The following is an 18,141-nucleotide window of genomic DNA, read 5'->3' as shown; positions in this document are numbered from 1 at the left end:
AAACAAAAAACAGTTAAAAAAAATCAGTTCCTGGTCGTAATAACAACTCCTAGTACAAAATTTCAAGCACAAGACTCTCCGGCAGCATGCAAGAAAATCACTTCCAAAAACATCATTTCAATATAGCAAAATGAATCCTCTCTATATATACTAAGCGAAAAACGAAACCTCCTACAGTCTACAAAAAAAAGCTTGGAAGCTGAATTACATAGAACTCCTAGTAAAAGAAAAAAAAATGGATATGCTAATGCCTATGTATATAGGTTTCGTAATTTGAATCTCATGCAAAGTGGTGATAGTGGTGATGACCTGCAACTCACTTTCATGAAGCTGGAAGGTTGGTCTACGATCTTAAGCAGGCTGATGCTACCCCCACCCTACATTGTGTGCAATCAGTCTATCAAGAGCCAAGACTGTTACACAGTTGAGATATGAATTGACTTCAGAAAATGAAGCCCTCTTCACTATTTTCACGGTTCGCATTGTGTATAAGATAATTTTTAACAATTTTAGCAATACCGATCTAAAGCATTTTGTATTCTACTTGCATGGGTGCCTAGGTGTGAGCAAGTTAGAGGGGTACTTTGTGTTGATGGGTCATATTCATTTCGTGTCAAAACTCAAGCACTTGACTAAATAGATCAACCTAAATATGACATAATAATAGGACTAAAAACATATACCCAAACACAACTTAATTATTAAATTGGTAATATGTCATATAATCCACTTAACAATCAAGTCAAATTAGATCTTATTTGAGTCAATATAATTAACTTCTCAACTTGACATGTTTATGACTCAATTGACCTATTCACTCAAATAGGAGAAATACCTTATAGTTATCATCACATTAATCAACACGATTATTAAATAGATCAATTCAGGTCAAATTTATATTATATAAATTGACCCAAAAACTACCCGTTTATCAAATAGGTTATGCAAGTTGATACGAATTTGACTGAAACATGACTAGACCCAATCTAAACCCGTGAAAAATGTATAAGATTCAAGTCATGTTGACAAATCGTACCAAACTTTGTAACCTCTAAACCAAGTAGCATGTATTCAAGGTGTTTTAGTTCGCTCACCATTAGGAATGTCCAACCTTTTCAACCTCTCAATCACCTGGGTTCATTTGGAGGTGCTACATCTATATGAGGTAATCGGATGGTGTTGTCCTAATTTTTGTTGGATCCTTAATTGATGACTAAGGACCATGTTTGGTTCTTGAAAAGAAATCAACATAATACTGCAGTGTTATTTGTTGCTTAAAGAACCAGATAAAAGAAAATGAAATAGAATTAAAAATAATAATAAAAATGAAAAAAGAAAGGCATTCTGTTATTAATTACTTGACAACATGACAAAATTCCTCAAATGAGGGAATATAGGGCAGTTTCCATGAACTCTGCCCTAAATAACAAATGACTGTTAACAGAAACTAATACAAGAAACAAAAAAATAATACACAACTGGATATATTTACAGATTCGCACCTGTTGGAGATTATGTGAAACAAATTTTGCCTCCTTGCTTTTGGTTGGTAAGTTAGGAGAAGAAAATTACCCATGGAATTGCTTAAAATCATTCAGCACCTGCATCAATTGAATATATTAACACTCAAGACCAGAAACATGCACACATCTTAAGAATGAGGAGAAAAGGCCTGTGAGATTGAAACAGAGTTCCGTTTTTGTGCATTCCTTACTTCAAAAAGTCATAAGCAGATGAAGAATAAAGATATGTACCACCATAAAAAAAATGGAATTAATAAGGAGACGATAACACAAAAAAAAAAGAAGCCAAAATAGGGAAATAAACTTGGAAAATCTATGTTTGCCAAGCCTTAGGTGTTGTTGTCCTAGCTCTGATAGTATTTTTTCTTGCAAACATGGGCAGAGGTACCATGTTCCAACACCTCACCAGGAGTCTGATAGGAGCACTCACCATATCTAGGCACTAGATGAGGCCATATGAGTGAACCATGTGGATCTAAAGATTGAAGAAATATAATCTTCTTTCTTTTGAGTTTGCATGTTTACGTGAAAAAATAGTTTAGAACGAACCTGTGAAGAACAAAAGGAAGCTATAACATATAAAAGGTTTTGTAACAAGACGGCATAGTCACTCTTCCTTTTGACACATCTTAGGTACCTAAAAGTGAACCCTTCATAAGTGTTGAAATAGGTCTCATATATGGGGGAACACTGGTGACATATGGATGAGTGTTGGGCATGATGAACCCCCAATAAGAAATGCCCTACATATCACAGGATTTTCCATCATGAACTTCATTTAGAAATTTATCCTGTTGATTTCCTTACTGGACTATTGAAAATTTTGCATGAAATAATTCAATTTTCCATGAAGTAACCCAAACTTGACAAGAATTATGTTGATTATCAAAGCCTAGGCCCATAAGATTCATGTTTTAGCACTCAGCAATTAATATAACAAAAGGGGAGGATGAAAGCATTGTATTTCAAAATTACCTCCAAGTTGACTAGTATCATTGACAGAAGAAGTTGATGCCGGCTGGATGTTTGATAAAGAAATTGGTGTTAGAGGTGGTGAAGTGACATTTTCAGCCATCTCTGAATTCTGAGGAGCTTCTGATGGTCCAGAAACACGTGGTATCTTCAGTTTCTGACCACTTGAGGGGGTGGAGAGACTGCGAGGAACAGCTTGCAGAGGTAATGGCAACCGAGATGCTGTACTTGACACCACCAATTTATTTGTAGCAGAAAGGTTGGGACCACTGGCAACCAAGGGGGCAGAATGACCTATCAAACTTGAAGGTCTTGAAGGTTTCAAGGTCAAACTGGAAGGGGGCCTAGGAAGCTCATGAAGCTCATTTATTTTGGGTGATGACAAAAAGGGAGAAGCAATTGGAGATACTCTTGGAGGTGATGATGATGATGATAGATGCGGCATTTGACTCCGCAAAAGGGGTCCAGAAAACAATTGGGGTTGTGTCACTGAGACCAAAGGATCACTGGCAGACAAACCAGGCTTGGTTGACCATGGGTTCCTTGTCAATGGACCAGAAAAAGCGTATCTTTTGACCTTCTTAGTATCAGAAACAACACTTGAATTTATCATCCGAAATGGAAGCCCATCAACCAAAGGAGGGGGTAGTCCACTAGACACATGATTAGTATTGCTCTCTTTGAGTACTGACTGTGCATTCATGGCAGTAGATTCAAAAACTTTGTCATCTCCCAAAATCTTTTCATACTTTGGTTCCAAGGGGGAAGAATGCCACAAATTGTGAGGACGACCACTCAAACTTGTGGGTATTGGGCGAGAATCCGGACTATCTGATCTTGTAGGAGCTGAACTCTTTGTATCATCTGGTGTGGGTAGTACATAGGTCCGAAGCTTGCGTGTTGACAGAGGCCGCATTTCTCTCATCCATGCAGAATCAAATTTCTTCTCAGCAAAAAGTGGGGCAGATTGGCTGATTTTCCTGCTTTCACTATTAATAGCAAAAGAATCCACATAGCTTTTGTCTAGATTTTCCTGCAACTACGCTGGAAGATGTTAGACCACGGTATTTAAAAACCAGATGATTGATGTACCTTCAAGGACTAAAGTTTCTTCAATTTGAAATAAAAAGGAGAAATTAAAAATAACAAAATGGCCAAGTTCTGAAACTGCATCAAGGCAGATTTAATGTTTTTTATACCAAAAAACAAAGTTCCAACCTGAATTGGATAAGATCCAATAAAATTGAAAATTTTAAAATTCTAAAAAGCTCTATAATAATGATATAGCCCAAATTCTGAGACTTCTTTTGGATTATGGATGGCACTAGGAAAAGGGGAAAAAAATAGAAAGGAATCTGAAATCCCCTTGTTTGGTTTGTTATGAAAAAAGACAAGGAAACTATAATGAGAATTTTTAAAAAACTTGTACAAATTTAAATTCTTTATTCTCTACATAAAAGAGGAATAACATTAGAGAAACCTAATAAAAAAGAAAAAATTATCAAGTTCAAACATTTTTTTTTCCTATCCTTTCCGTCCCTGTTACTTTCTTTCATACTTTCCATGTTCCAAAAGAAGCAGTAAGGATTAGAGTATGTTGAATCCAATTGTTTAGTCACCAGAGCAAATGGATACAGATTGTTAAATGGGAAATAGGATCGTAGTCCCTAACCAAATCTGGATAAGCAGCCAACGGTTGCATTACACCACACCAAAGGGAAACCCTGATTATTATAAAACCCTGAATTATCAATGATAGAATGGGGCAGGTCCTTACCTTCACAGAATCCATTGTTGCAACTTGAGGAAATGTAAGGTCCTCCTGATCCAACTGCAAAAGTAACAAGAAGTCACAATTACTTAAAAGTGACATTAAAATGTAAGTTTTGAGAACCTTGAAAGTGGAAAATGAAGTATTGAACAATATGATTGTTTCCCAAAACATGAATTTGTAAAATTCTCTGGAAATAAATTTTTTTAAGCAGTATGGAATGCATATATATATTGGCTAGCAACAATAAAAATTCTGCATTTCCCTGTTTTCTATACATGATCATTCATTGTATCCTCCATTTCTTTCAAAAAATATTTAACAGAAAAATGCCTCTAGCATTACGGTGTCACAACACAACCTTTTGGACTCATGACATTTTCATATACCCATTTTTTGCAATCATATGCAGCAGCAGCAACAAAAAAATAACCCCTTAAATTTCCAACTATTCAGGACCAGCTTCACAAGTCTCAATAATTTACACATTGTGATCATATGCATGATGATAAGTTTTTTGAAGCACTATTTGAAAATTCTTTTAAATCGTTGTTTCAGGCAATAATAACAAGTTAAGGTATAAAGAACAAATTGAGAATCTCTAATGCAGGAAGAAACTGGACATTCAAAAACTTCTCTTCCAGTACATGGATCATGGGATTTTACAAAATTAAACCCTGGCAAGAAAATAAGCAAAACATGTTGGAAAGATAACCAAATAAGCAAACCAAGAACAAACCCAATACTCCATTGCTTTGTTATATGACAGATCATCTCTGGTTGCAGAACCCAAATTAAAATATAAGCATCCATATATAAATTTTTTAACCGGTTCCCCTAGCTTACTCCACACAAAATACAATTGTTGCATTCACTTCTTCAAAGAGACAAATTTAGGCTTTCTTAAAGAATGATAATAATAATAATAAATTTAAGTCAATCAATTGTCTTTTGGATACACTTCTTGTATTTTGTTTTTAAAAACAGAAATGATAGTAACACTTGTATAAAATGCAAGAATTCTTTGAAATTTACCTTAAAAAGATAACATTTAAGAACTGTTTAAAAAATTAAGGTATTAAAATTTTTTTACTACCTCAAATTTTAAAAGTGATTTTTAAAGATATAAGGTAAGTCATATTTTTTATATAAGTTTTCCTTATTTTTTTGTTCTAATTTTTTCTCAGCAAGTAGCAGAAAATAAGTTGTAACCTCCATTGAGTTTCTCGCTGTAGAAACAAAATCCTGTTCATGATCAATTTGTCCATAGTCAAAACTTAAGTCCCCATCATGCCCATCATAGTCGTCATCATCTTCCCCATCATCCCAATCATCATCTTCTAGTCCACTGAACTTGTAATCAATATGTTGCTGTTCTGTGACCAATTTTACATGCGGCTCAATTACCTCAAGAGACTTGAGAGCCTTTCTGAAGAAAGACAACTGATTTGAAGCAAGAAAGGAAGCACATCAACAATCAGCCAACAAGAAGAATGAAAAAAGTTTGGCATTCAATTATCGATAGAAGAAACCTGAGCAGCATGGTGCCTAGAAGCCTGTGTAAGAAGGCTACGGGATTGTCCTTGCTTCAAAGATTTCAAACGGAAAACAAATAAGGTTGCCTCCTCATCATATTCATCACAAGCCGCTTGCACCTGGTGTGAAGAAAAAGTTTCACCTCTCCCGCTTCTTGACCTCCCTTTTTCTCTTTGTCTTGTTATCATGTATTCATATACGTCTCTAAAGATCACATACCCAAGTTGAGAAGACAGCCATTTCAAGAGGGATCAAACATAAAAATGAAATTATGCATACCTTTTTTCATCACATTGTCGCTTCATCTCCTGCATCAACATAAAAGGAAAACCCATTCTGTTACAGTTGTAAAATGTGTGAAAGATCATTTACAAATGATATCACCACAGAATATGAATATAAACACAATCATCCTACGCCAATCTTCTGCCAACTGAAGGTTTTGTTCTTTTGTTATGAATACTCATATTTTAGCATGAAAATGAGTCACTGATAAGCCAAATCCATGAGGCAAAAAGAACTGAGCAGAGATTTTTGAATCCACTAAGCATTGACAATTGAATATTTAATTCAGGACTCATTTACATTTGTCCTACATTTAAATGAGAAGTTAAAGCAAATTCAGCTAAGAAGCCTTCATATTGTTCAATGTGGAGGGGGGTAGTGCAAGGAGGAATTATCCAAAGTCTTGAACCTTCTCAGGATTTTCCCTGCCTTTTTCACTATCTTGTGGATGTCTTTCTAAGGGAGTAATCTTAGATGTTACCAGAGCCCTTTCTCCTGTAACGAGGTAAGCCTTCCATGTGTCTGGACACAAATGTCATCATGATGCATTTGGGGAATGCGATTTCCTGGTCTGGTCAACCAAGTGTGAATAGTTGCAACAACCAAGCAACCCAGTGCTACAGCTACCTGATCTTTTGACAACTAAATCAGGTTGTCCCATCAAGGTTTTAAATGTAGAATTTGAAAAGAGAGAGAGAGAGAATAGGTCAACATCTGAGAGCACCACTGGATTCCCAAACCTTTGCCAGTTCCGTAACTCAGTTGCACTTCAGCCAGATCTTGATCTGTATATTCTCCCAAGTGGGATGAACATAATTTGGGCGACCTTTTTAACACCAGGAAATCTAAGCCACCAAGACCTTTCACCACAGTATGGCTTCTTCAGATGTGCTTAGTTGTCACTTTTACTTTTAAACAAGCTAGAAGATTCTCAGTTGCATCGGCCTACCATCTTCTGTTGCAGTGAAGGTCAGCTCCCCCAATCTTACCCTCCCAATCCATTGAAGAAGATCTGGAATCTTGAAGTCCCTTCATGAAACTACTGATATTTCCAGGATGGTTTAGGTTAATTATTCTAGCTCCCAGCTCTGTCCAATCTGCAATGAGCCCAAGAAAGCATTGAACATTTTTCCAATGTCTGACTGGCTAAAGGTGTTTGGTTCACAAGACAGGTCCTTCTTGAGAATGATATGCAAGCCATAACTAAATTCAAGTTTGTGTGTCATGTGTTCTGTGGGATGATTCTCAATGGCTTTCCTGAGAATCTGAAGCCTGTTTGACCTCACTTGTTTAGGGCTTACCCTTATTTGTAAGGGTCTTTTATATTGGTTTGTATGGAAGAATAAAAATGGTTTGTCATTTAATAAATTCTGCTATTCCTTGTCAAGCTTCATCCAGGACAACTGTAATGCAACTCTTGATCACAAATCTAGTAAACGAACTGTTACATGGAAGTGGTTATCACATCTCTGATCCTTTATCTCCTCCTCCAGAAATGGTGACTTTTTGAGACCGTACTGGAGTATCTACCAGTGGGGGTTTCATAATCTCATTTCAGAATCTAATCCACTGATCATAATGTCCTCCCATCAAGAGAATCCAATCACCTTTTCTTGAGATTAGTCAATGGAGGCAGAGGCTATTAGCAGATTTCTTAGGGCTTCATCATTCTCATGTTAAAGGAGAGGTTTTGCCCAGACTCAGTTTTCGTCCTCTTTTGAGTTCTCACTACTATCTAGCTAGCTGATCTTTAAGTTTCAGTAGTTTATAAGCTCTCTGTTTATGTTCTTACTCTCATCCAAAATTATAAGATTTGTCACAGTAGTATACACAACAAGTTCAGAAGTAAAGGCTCAACACTAAACAGAGCATTTCCAAATCTTTTGAGAAAATTCATCACAGACAAAATCATATGATTGAGAGCCATGGAGAATAACAACAAAAATATAAAAAATGTAAATAATAATTCAAAGCCTTTGACAGGAATGAAAACAAATTGAAAAAATGCAGACAGTTAGCATGAGAACAAGAACTAATAACACGTGACACATGTTGATTAGACAAAAAAAAAAAATCATAGGAACAAACCTCAACCGTCCGAAGCTCCTTAAGAAGAGACTCTGATGGTGTTACAATTGTCTGGAAAATATGAGAGCGCTGAAACCACAAAGAAAAAATAATTACCTGGGAAAACAAAGCAATAAGCAACAACTTATTGTTGCTTCTGCAACAATTTTACCCATTAAAAGAAGGACTCACATAGCTATCTACAAGTTTCTGAAGTTCATATTGCACCTTTCCCAGCTTTAGCAAAACTTTACCTGCACAAGATCATTAATAATCATGTCTTTTCCTTTTTCCTTTCCTTTTTTTTTTTTTTTTTTGTGCTGAAAAAGCTAAACCATATCAGATAATAAATTTCTAGAATGAAAATTAAATAACAATCCAGGCGGTTCTTGATTGTTCCAAATTTGGCATTAAATTATAACCAATCTATTGATCATAATAACAATTACATGCTTGCCTATCAGAGGAATTAAAAATAGCAGAGTTTGATTTCATATGAATAATCCAAAACAGAGTTAACTGCTTCAATACATAGATGATGCAATCATAAGTGAATTTCTTTGGAAAATTAAAGCAATGAACCTAACCTCCCAAAAACTTATATCTAAATCAATCAAAGAATGGACCATTATTTGTTAAAAAAGTGACTTCCAGAGAAAGTGTACATAAGGAAATTTTCATTTGCTTACCACTTTCTTCATCCTCATTCAATGCAGTTTTCTCAAGAAGACAACCCCCCAGTTCTTTCAATGATTCTGAGAATTCTGAAATTAGATAAAACCAAACATAACAGTTGTTGGAAACAATACAGTAGAAAAGCATTCTTGTAACAAGAATAAACTAATTAAGGAAAAAAAAAAGAAAAAAAGGGGAAAAAAAAACCTCTCTGTATCTCTCATAATAAATGTATGATATATGATAAAATCTGACATTCCATGGTAAGGCTCTAACTTCAAAATTCAGAAGACAGAGAAGCTGAACAAATCATGCCATCATACGGCATCTTGCAGTTTTAGTAAATTTCAGTATCTCTCATTATGAAAGTATGATATATGAGAAAATCTGACATTCCATGGTAAGGCTCTAACTTCAAAATTCAGAAGACAGAAGTTGAACAAATCATGCCATCATATCATATCTTGCAGTTTTAGTAAATTTCAGTATCTGACATTCCATGGTAATAAATGTATGATATATGATAAAATCTGACATTCCATTGTAAGGCTGTAACTTCAAAATTCAGAAGACAGAGAAGCTGAACAAATCATGCCATCATACGGCATCTTGCAGTTTTAGTAAATTTCAGTATCTCTCATTATGAAAGTATGATATATGAGAAAATCTGACATTCCATGGTAAGGCTCTAACTTCAAAATTCAGAAGACAGAAGTTGAACAAATCATGCCATCATATCATATCTTGCAGTTTTAGTAAATTTAAGTATCTCCCGTAATAAAAGTACGATAGATTAGAGAAATTCTGACTGCCTTCATGGAAGAACAGAACCACTCTCAACTTTTGCATTTCTATCACATGCATGGTTTACGGTGTTGGCAATCCAGAGTATTCAGGTCCGTATCACCAGGCTGAAGTAAAGGGCAACCCTTCAGAACAGTGGTAGTCCTCTGACAATACTGAGATATATTGTCAAGTATCAGTGTAATATCACGGATATTATGCAAAAACTAAGGCTCATTTAGGATTAGGAACGTTTTTGAAAAGAGTTCTCAAACCACAGTTTTTTAGAACAATTTTCAAAAACAATTTTCAGAAACAAAAGTCTGTTTGAGAACTTGGAATGTTCTCAACGTGTTTTCAAATATTTTTTAAAAATAACTTTTATCTATAATGCTTTATTTTCTATCATTCTCCATATTTGTACAACCATCTTTTAAAACAACTCCTAGAAAATAAGTGAAAACAATTGAAAATAATCAAAATATATTATTAGAAAACACCCTATTTTCAGAACAAGTTTTCAAAAAACCGTTCTCTGTTGAAAATTTGTTACATGTGTTTTCGAGTCTGGAAAACAATTTCCAAACAAGCTCTTAAATTTCAGCTCCATCTTGTCAATAAAAAATGGTGCCACAGTATCATCTACTACAGTAATGATGACTACAGAATGGGAAAGTGCATGCTTGCACATACAAATCTTGTCTATCCCAAGGCCAAGCAATTGGTTCATGGGCAGTTTTATGCTATGCACTTCATTGATACTTCTCCATTGCCTAAGCTTACTTGTTTACAAAGAGGTTGCCTTTGTAAAATAATTGGATGATGCCTTAACATACAGGCTACACCAATTTAGAAATAAAAGAACACTTTTAAATTTGGATAAAACCAAACCTTCACTTAAAATTCAAACGAAATACAATCACATCAATTAAGTACCATAAGCACTGTTTGCAGTCGCTGCAGCTGCAGAGAGTAGGGTATCATAGCAGTTTCGCATGTCTTGCATATCCTGAGAAAAAATTGCAAATAAAGGAACTGATGACTTATATCTAGAAAACAGTAGAAACATTAAACTGGAGTTATAACGGCATACATAAATATGTTTACCAAGTGCTCGGTCATTACGAGTTGCCAAAAATGAGTTCAAGCAAGCATCAAGAGTGCAACAATAAAACAAGCAAGAACAACTAATTCTTTTATCATTAGCGATTAATTTCATTAGATCCATGGCATGCAGAAGTGAACAAAGTATCATGGACCACAAAATGTAGGATCAGAATCCCTGGTACAAGGATCACAAACCAAACATTTGAAGTGCACCCTGTTTTATACTACGATCCAAAAGTGCCACATCCTTGACTATGATATTGCTAAAATATTTATCTGATTAAGAAACAATTGCTCAACGTAGTATTAGTTTTTCAATATTAAATAAAGGATATCTACAAGGGGTTTCCCAGTTGTTAAACAAAGAATATCTTCAAATCCTTTAGTTGTTTATGTCAGCCTCACCTTCTTACCAAGAAACTACAAACCCAAAACAATCTTCAATCAATCCTTCTAGGTTTCAATTTGGAAAAGAAGAAAAAAAACACCAGAGTGAGGTTATACAACATTACGGTTCTACACCCTCTGAAGTGCATAGTGCTTTACTGACTATGAATCACCAACCACCACCAATATTCTCAGCTTCCTCCACTCTTCTAACGACAAAAACACAGACTTCAAGCTCAGCTCTTCACCTAGAGGATCGAAACCACACTAATCGTCAACCACTCCTTTCAGATTGCAGTTACGGAAACAGAACTCCACCGTCCAAACACCGCCTAATCCAACAAACCTCGGCCAAAACCTAGAACTCACAGCCTCAATCTACAATCCTCACAACAAATTCAAATCAAAAGCAGAAAAGAAAAGAAAAGAAAAACATCAAAATCTCACAATAATTTCTCAATTTTTACCCACCTGCGTGGCCTGAACGAGCTCATCCAGTTGCGCGAGAGGCTGCACGACTCTCCGTTCGCGGACGTCTTGGCGGTGGAGGGCGAAGCCGCGGAGCTTTCGGAGGGAAGTTTTCATGGCGGGCGTGGAGGCGAGAGAATTGAGGATTCAGAAACCCTAGAGAGAGAATTGAAGAGGATTGTGACGGAAAGAAATGGAGTCCATTGAAGAATGAAGAAGAGTCTTCTCTCCTCCTTTACGTCAGAGAGGAAGAAGAAGAGAAAAAAAACATATAAAAATAAATAAATAAATAAAAAGATATAAATAAATAAAATAAATGGTCAATGTTTTCTGTTAATCATTTCATCTTTTTCTATAACTGATCCAACGGAAAATCTGAGTCTACTCTCTCTTCTCTTCCTTGGCTCCTCTCCTCCCTTTGTTTGGTTTTTTTTTTTTTTCCCTCTTTTTTATACTTTATTTTTGTAATTTTCTCTATACATCAATATTAAACCCTTTTTTAAATAAAAAATAAAAATATGATGAGTAGATACATGATTTCAAAAGTATTTAAGAAAAAAAAAGAATGTATATCAAGATTATTCATATTATAATACCGTACTAAGCCCGAGTTTGACCAACTTAATAATTAAATTTATGTCCTTAAATAAATTAAATATATTTGGTAAAATAACTTAATAATATAATTTAAAGTCAAAAATAATTTTAAATATTAAATAAAAATAATTAAATTATCCTTAAGTTCATATATTTATTTTACCTTTTTACCTTTATTTACTTTAATTATCTCCATGATCTTTTTTTACAACTTCATAACCTCTATTTTTGCTCGATCTACTTGTCTATAATTATAATTTATAATGATAAATATATCAATTTGATAATTTATAATAAATTTTAAGTTAATTTTATAAAAGAATCTTAATATTTAAATTAAGAATTAAGTAGGTGTTTAATAAATTAACTGAATAACTTAAAATAACTTAATTGAAGTCATTAAGTAAATTAAGAATATTGGACAAAATAACTTAATAATATGACTTTAAAGTAAAAATAACTTTAATAAATAAATAAAAATAATTAATTTATTTTCAAGTCCACATTTTTATTTTACATTTTTATTCTTATTTGTCTTAATTATCTCAGTGATTTTTTTTGTTACTTCATAACCCCCATTGTTACTCAATATTTTTTATTTTAATTATAATTTATGAAAATAAATATGTCAATTTAATGATCTTAATACTTAAAGTAAAAATTAAGTAATAAATTTTAAATTAATAACTTAAGTATAATTTAATTTAAAGTCAACTTAAGTCATTAAGTAATAAGTATTAAATTTTACCAAATAGATTCGATCCAAAAACTTAAATTAAGGGACAATTAAACCAATAGGTGGATTCATGATACATGTTATGTAAACTTCTACTAACCCTAATAATTAAAACTAAAATAAATATATTATAATAATTAAATATACATCACATCAACTTATAATAAAACATTAACAATGAAAAAAAAATTTCTAAAATTAAAATATAAATATTGGGTAGGGTTGGAACCAAGGAAAAGAAGTTCTGCAAACGCAAGCCCTTACGATATTATTAGTTGATTTAATATGCGTGAGAAAATATTAAGAAATTATCTAGAAAATTGATATGTCGAATCTCAGAACCGCGTGGCGAACAAGCCAAAAGGCCAAGTGCTCTAGTCAACCACCATTATTCATCCCAATAATTACTACTACCGAAGTCAAATTCTTTGAACTTCACTATTTGGATCCTATTTTAATAGTTTTGTATTGGTTTTCTTAATGTTTTCAAAGTTTCAACCTTCCAAGTGTGAGTGGAAGGTGGGAAAATCATAGCCCCAATCAACCACAAAGAAAATTTGTGGCAAGGCACGACGACACTTCCTCCCCAAGAAACCGTGTTTGGTCATTGGTGGAAAGCCGAGTCAAGGATGTGATGGTGGAAGGAGTCCTGATTCATGATTCCTGATCCAAAACCCTTTGTTGGGGCAAATACGTAGGTGTGTTGTTTGTCATACCTCGAGGAATTGTCCATTTGGGATAGCTGTTGGCTTGTAATTTAAAAAAAATATATATTTTTGTGGAAATAGAATAATTTTTAATTATTTGACGAAGTTTCATTAAAATATTTTTGTGTAGATATTCTCTTGCATCGATTTAACATACCCTATTGGAATGAATCAATCATCTTCTTGGCAAACACCATGTAGTTGCTTTGAAATTATTTATAACGGGTTATTTTACATAGATATTATCTATATTAAATCCAAAATAGATAACATTTAAATAGTATCATGTTGGTCAAGCAATTTGACCAAAAGTGAGCCAAAAAATATTGAATGGTGATGTGGGTGAGAGTTTTCGAAGAATACAAATAACCTATGGTTCTTTAAGATGTGATGAGCATTAAGAGTAACTAATGAATTATATAACCTTATGGTACTACCATATGCATTAGTCTTTGTAGCTTTGTTGGTTTTTGTTAGATTGTTTCAATCCCACAAAGTCGTTCCAAAATTGACTTGTTTCAAAAATATTGAACTTATGTTGAATCGTCATTTAAGGGGTTACTAGGATTTGAGTCTTTTTCTTGAATAGGGCATCAAGTATTTTTTGGATAATCGGAATTAGGAGTTGCAATTTAGGCAAGTTGTCCCGACTTAAGTCAACCTTATTTTGGATAAGGTTCGGACAATTATTTTTAATATTTGGGTGCAATTTTTTCAATTCAAACTTAATTCAGGTTAAATACAAAGAAAAATTTGAACAATCCAAACCTAATCCAAATCCAATTTAATGTTTTTATAATATTTATAGTTTAAATTATTTTATATAATAATTTTATTTTATTTAATTTTTTAGATGTTAAAAAATAATATCAAATTATAATCTTTTTTTCTTTTTTAGAAAGTTCCATAAATTTATTTTTGCCATTTTAATTATCATCCCAAACTATATTTAAATTTAGTATAAATCTACAAAAAAAAGGTATTTAAAAAAAAATATGAGTAAATTTTGAATCATATAGACCCAATTAGATCAAGTCTAATACGAAGAACCCAAACTCAATCCAACCCTATAAATTTCAACATCGATTATTTTCTAAGATTAATTTTATTCACCTCTCTTAAGATATTTAATCTAAATATAATTAATTACTATTAGTTTAAAATTTTATCAAATATATCCTCTTCCTATTATCATTTATTAATTTCATTCTGCTCTCATTTGATTTAAAGTAAGTGAAATTTCTCATCTTGTCATGTTAGGATCTTAAATAGAGTAAATATCATGGAATGCCATGAAAGGGACATGATATTCCATATATACCAAGAATTATATAAATGAATTTTTAAATAATTATTTTGAACCTAATCCATTACCATCAATTTTTTCTGTTGGAAATGTATAGGAAAACGTGTGGAAAATGTTGGTAAAATTGACTGTTATTTTTTATGTTGTCATTGAGCATGAACATGAACATAAATCTTCTAGAGTGGTCTATGCCATCAGTCTTCAACTTGTCCATGTAACTTCTAGCATGATCTAAGCCACCATTCAATTTGACCGAAGAAAAAAGGAAGAAAAGTATACACAAGACCACTTTGTTGTTGACATATTCAGCAACACTGTTTCTGAAGAAGAGATTTATGTTGATATCATCTATATATGTATACCTATGTATGCACGTGTGTGATATCTTGGTTCACCCATAGGATGATAATAGAGATATTCGCATAATAATTCATCAACGGAGGACATGTGGCTCATCTTATATGTCCAAATGTGTTTTAAACCTACAAGAAATGAAATCGAAATTCTATGGAGCTTGACTACTTATTCATCACAATGTATGAGAATGTCGTAATTACTAAATAGATTATTGTTCAAGCATTACAAGATCAAAATTTAAAAACTTGAAGTTGGTTTGAGAGGTTTTTAATACTTATAATTATTGTGACTCATTTAGTTAGTTTGTATGGACAACCTATGAGAATTGAAACTCAAATTGTATAGACCTTGACTTCTTATTCATCACAATGTACGAGGATGTCGTGATTACTTAATAAATAATTGTTCGAGCATTATAAGATCAAAATTTGAAGACTTGAAATTGGATTAAGAGGTTTTAATACTTATACCATTTAGTTTGTGTAAATATGGTTTAAAATTGTGAGGATTTATGTTAGAATCACACATTATTTAGTCATATGTTCATTATAACAAGGACTTCCTGTCATTATAATATACGATCAATTGAAGATTATTTGAGCATTATATGGTATCAAAACTTGAAGATTTGAGTGTTTGAGAATGATTTTATACACGACGGTTATATAGAATGGTTTAGTAATGTTTTAAAATAATTTTCTTAGAAAAATTATATTTTATTAAACTCATTTTTTAAAATCTAGAAAATTACTTAAAGGGTTTGAGTGATTTTTTTTGTAAAAATGCTTCTAGCCGGTAACAATTCTTTTAGAAATCTTTTGAAGAGAATTATTTAATCAAAAAATAAATTAAAACAAAATTACCAACATACAAAAAGACTTAATGCCCTATAGCATTTGTTTTTAAATAAACTATTCTATTATTACTATTGGGATGATTTTGTGTCAATCAAAATCTGTAAAGCTACTTAGAGAGAAAAATTAAATAGAAAAAAATAAAAAATAGATTTAAAATGAATAAATTATTTTAATATAATATTTGAAATTTATTTCACTTAATTTAGTTTTTCTATATAAAGATCAATAATTTTATCTTTAGTATTTCCCTGTGAGTTGTTTTTTTTCTTAGAAATAAAGAATAAACTATAATGGCTATTTTTGGTGATGCAAAGAATGCATGGTCACATGCCAAAAATTTGAAATATCAAACTTGAGACCCAATTGGGATAATATAGAACTTTTATTTTGAAGAGTAGGAACTTTGTATTTTAAAAATAATTTTATTAAACATAAATAGATAATTATAATATTTAAAAAAATTAATTACATAAAAACATGTTTTTGATATTTCAAAAGTAAAATAAAAGTCTTGTGGACCCCGCATTTCGTGCTCATGCGTTTCCCACTCGATGGCGAGCTCGATTTTTATTTAATTTGAAAAATGATTATTATTTGTTAAGAAAAATGACTTGGAGTCGCCACTTATTTTTGTTTTATTTTTAAAGGGTAAACAAAATAAGAAAGAAAAACCCTAAGTGTGACTCCTAGTTTTGGAAAAGGTTGGTCTACGAAAAACCGGATAGGGTTCGGGGGTCAAGTTACTTATTGGGAAGGTACGGTACGGACCGTAGCACCCCTCTAAGTCCCTAAAGTTGGGTCTCTACTAATAGACTGAAGCTGACGTGGCAATCAATGAGGAAATCAGCGGATACTCAAATCAAACTTGCACATATGAAAATAAGAGCATGCATAGAGAATAATCAAAATGAGAATGAGTGCGTACCTGGACCTCCAATGACAAATGCGCTATCATGAAGCAGGATCAGTGAATAATGAACAAATATAGTGAAGCGCATATCAAGGAATAGATTAAATCAATCGTGCATGATAAGTAAATCAGTCAGTCAATCAATCACGTATGTGGGGCCCCCACCAAAGCCCGATATTTTGCATGAATTAATTCCATAAATTTCATTATTCGGAATTACGGAATTCAAATTCATGTTTATTTTAAAACGTTTTAAAATACCAAGATAGATTTGAAAATTGCTTGCCGAATAGGAATTGGAAGCAAATTTGATTAAAAATGTGATTTTGGGGACCTAAAAAAAACTAAGGACGAAAAACTAAGGAGAGTTGGAATTATTTGAAAAACCACAATTTGAAAAAGGTTATTTACAAAATGGGGTTTGGAAGAATTATTTTCAAAATTAAATAATGAGGAAATAAGAGAGAGCAATGGCAGAAAGACAGGTAGCCTGAGGATGGTCATGCAGTTCATGCACAAGTGGGTCCCAGGCGTGAAATTATGTTGAACTGCAACAGTAGGGAAGGTCCGTGACAGACCAATCCTATTATTCCCGTGAAGACCCAATATCAAGAGATCACCATGGATTCTACATGTCCTTCAGAAAACCCATTTCTGGTGCACTGAGATGAGACACTTTGGAAGTTTCAAATGTGACCCCGCTTTCATTTTCCACGAAGATCGAGAACGACGAACGGGAACAGGTTCCATTTAAGGATTTACCCTCTGGAAAACCATTTAAGCCCAGCTTGCAAACTTTCCAATCGGATGCTTTTATATTCTAGGTCTCGCCACAAAGAGGTAGAGCAGCCATGCATGCAGAGATGGAGGAAGGGAAGTAGTGAGAGAAAGGATTTATGGGTTTAGCTGCGAGTAAGGTCACGGGTGCGGGGAGGTGTGAAATTGGAAAGGTGATGAGAGGGCATGAGCAGGTGATGAGGGAAGAATGAAGATGGATAAGATGAGAGAAGGGTTTGCATGAGGTCACCTTGTCATATCTTTTCCGGCAAGTTTCAGCAGTCCCTTAAGATCTAAACCTCAACCTGGGTGTGGAGATT

General features: G+C 33.2%; 1 protein-coding gene across 5 annotated transcripts; it reads right to left on the bottom strand.

The window, feature by feature from the left end:
* Positions 1 to 1,326: 1,326 nt before the first annotated feature.
* Positions 1,327 to 12,006, bottom strand: LOC100254108 (uncharacterized protein At2g33490). Of its 5 annotated transcripts, none has more exons than XM_010658752.3 (12): positions 11,578 to 11,691; positions 11,232 to 11,484; positions 10,549 to 10,621; positions 8,844 to 8,918; positions 8,347 to 8,408; positions 8,176 to 8,244; positions 6,082 to 6,110; positions 5,799 to 6,006; positions 5,479 to 5,709; positions 4,273 to 4,326; positions 2,499 to 3,534; positions 1,327 to 1,601 (listed from the first exon to the last, which is right to left on the bottom strand). In XM_010658752.3, the coding sequence occupies exons 2-12, from the start codon at positions 11,253 to 11,255 to the stop codon at positions 1,591 to 1,593; spliced, it is 1,872 nt and encodes a 623-aa protein (XP_010657054.1). In that variant the 5' UTR covers positions 11,256 to 11,484; positions 11,578 to 11,691; the 3' UTR covers positions 1,327 to 1,590. The 5 variants fall into 5 exon arrangements, with proteins under 5 accessions (XP_010657054.1, XP_019078006.1, XP_002263726.1 ...); XM_019222461.2 differs by having other exon boundaries at positions 11,355 to 11,484; XM_002263690.4 differs by lacking the exon at positions 11,232 to 11,484 and having other exon boundaries at positions 11,578 to 12,006.
* Positions 12,007 to 18,141: the final 6,135 nt, after the last annotated feature.

Source organism: Vitis vinifera, chromosome 1 (genome assembly GCF_030704535.1).
Source record: "Vitis vinifera cultivar Pinot Noir 40024 chromosome 1, ASM3070453v1".
In the NCBI taxonomy this organism is placed as follows: Eukaryota; Viridiplantae; Streptophyta; class Magnoliopsida; order Vitales; family Vitaceae; genus Vitis; species Vitis vinifera.
This window is presented reverse-complemented; position numbering and strand designations above follow the sequence as displayed.

What these genes read in the sequence shown, in the direction of transcription:
- LOC100254108 (XM_002263690.4), bottom strand. Translation starts at nt 11,691, where the DNA reads ATGAAAACTTCCCTCCGAAAGCTCCGCGGCTTCGCCCTCCACCGCCAA. An exon ending in AGAAACTTGTAGATAGCTAT is followed by an intron (nt 8,245 to 8,346) that starts GTGAGTCCTTCT and finishes TTGTGGTTTCAG; the next exon opens with CGCTCTCATATTTTCCAGAC. An exon ending in CAACAATGGATTCTGTGAAG is followed by an intron (nt 3,535 to 4,272) that starts GTAAGGACCTGC and finishes CTTCCAGCGTAG; the next exon opens with TTGCAGGAAAATCTAGACAA.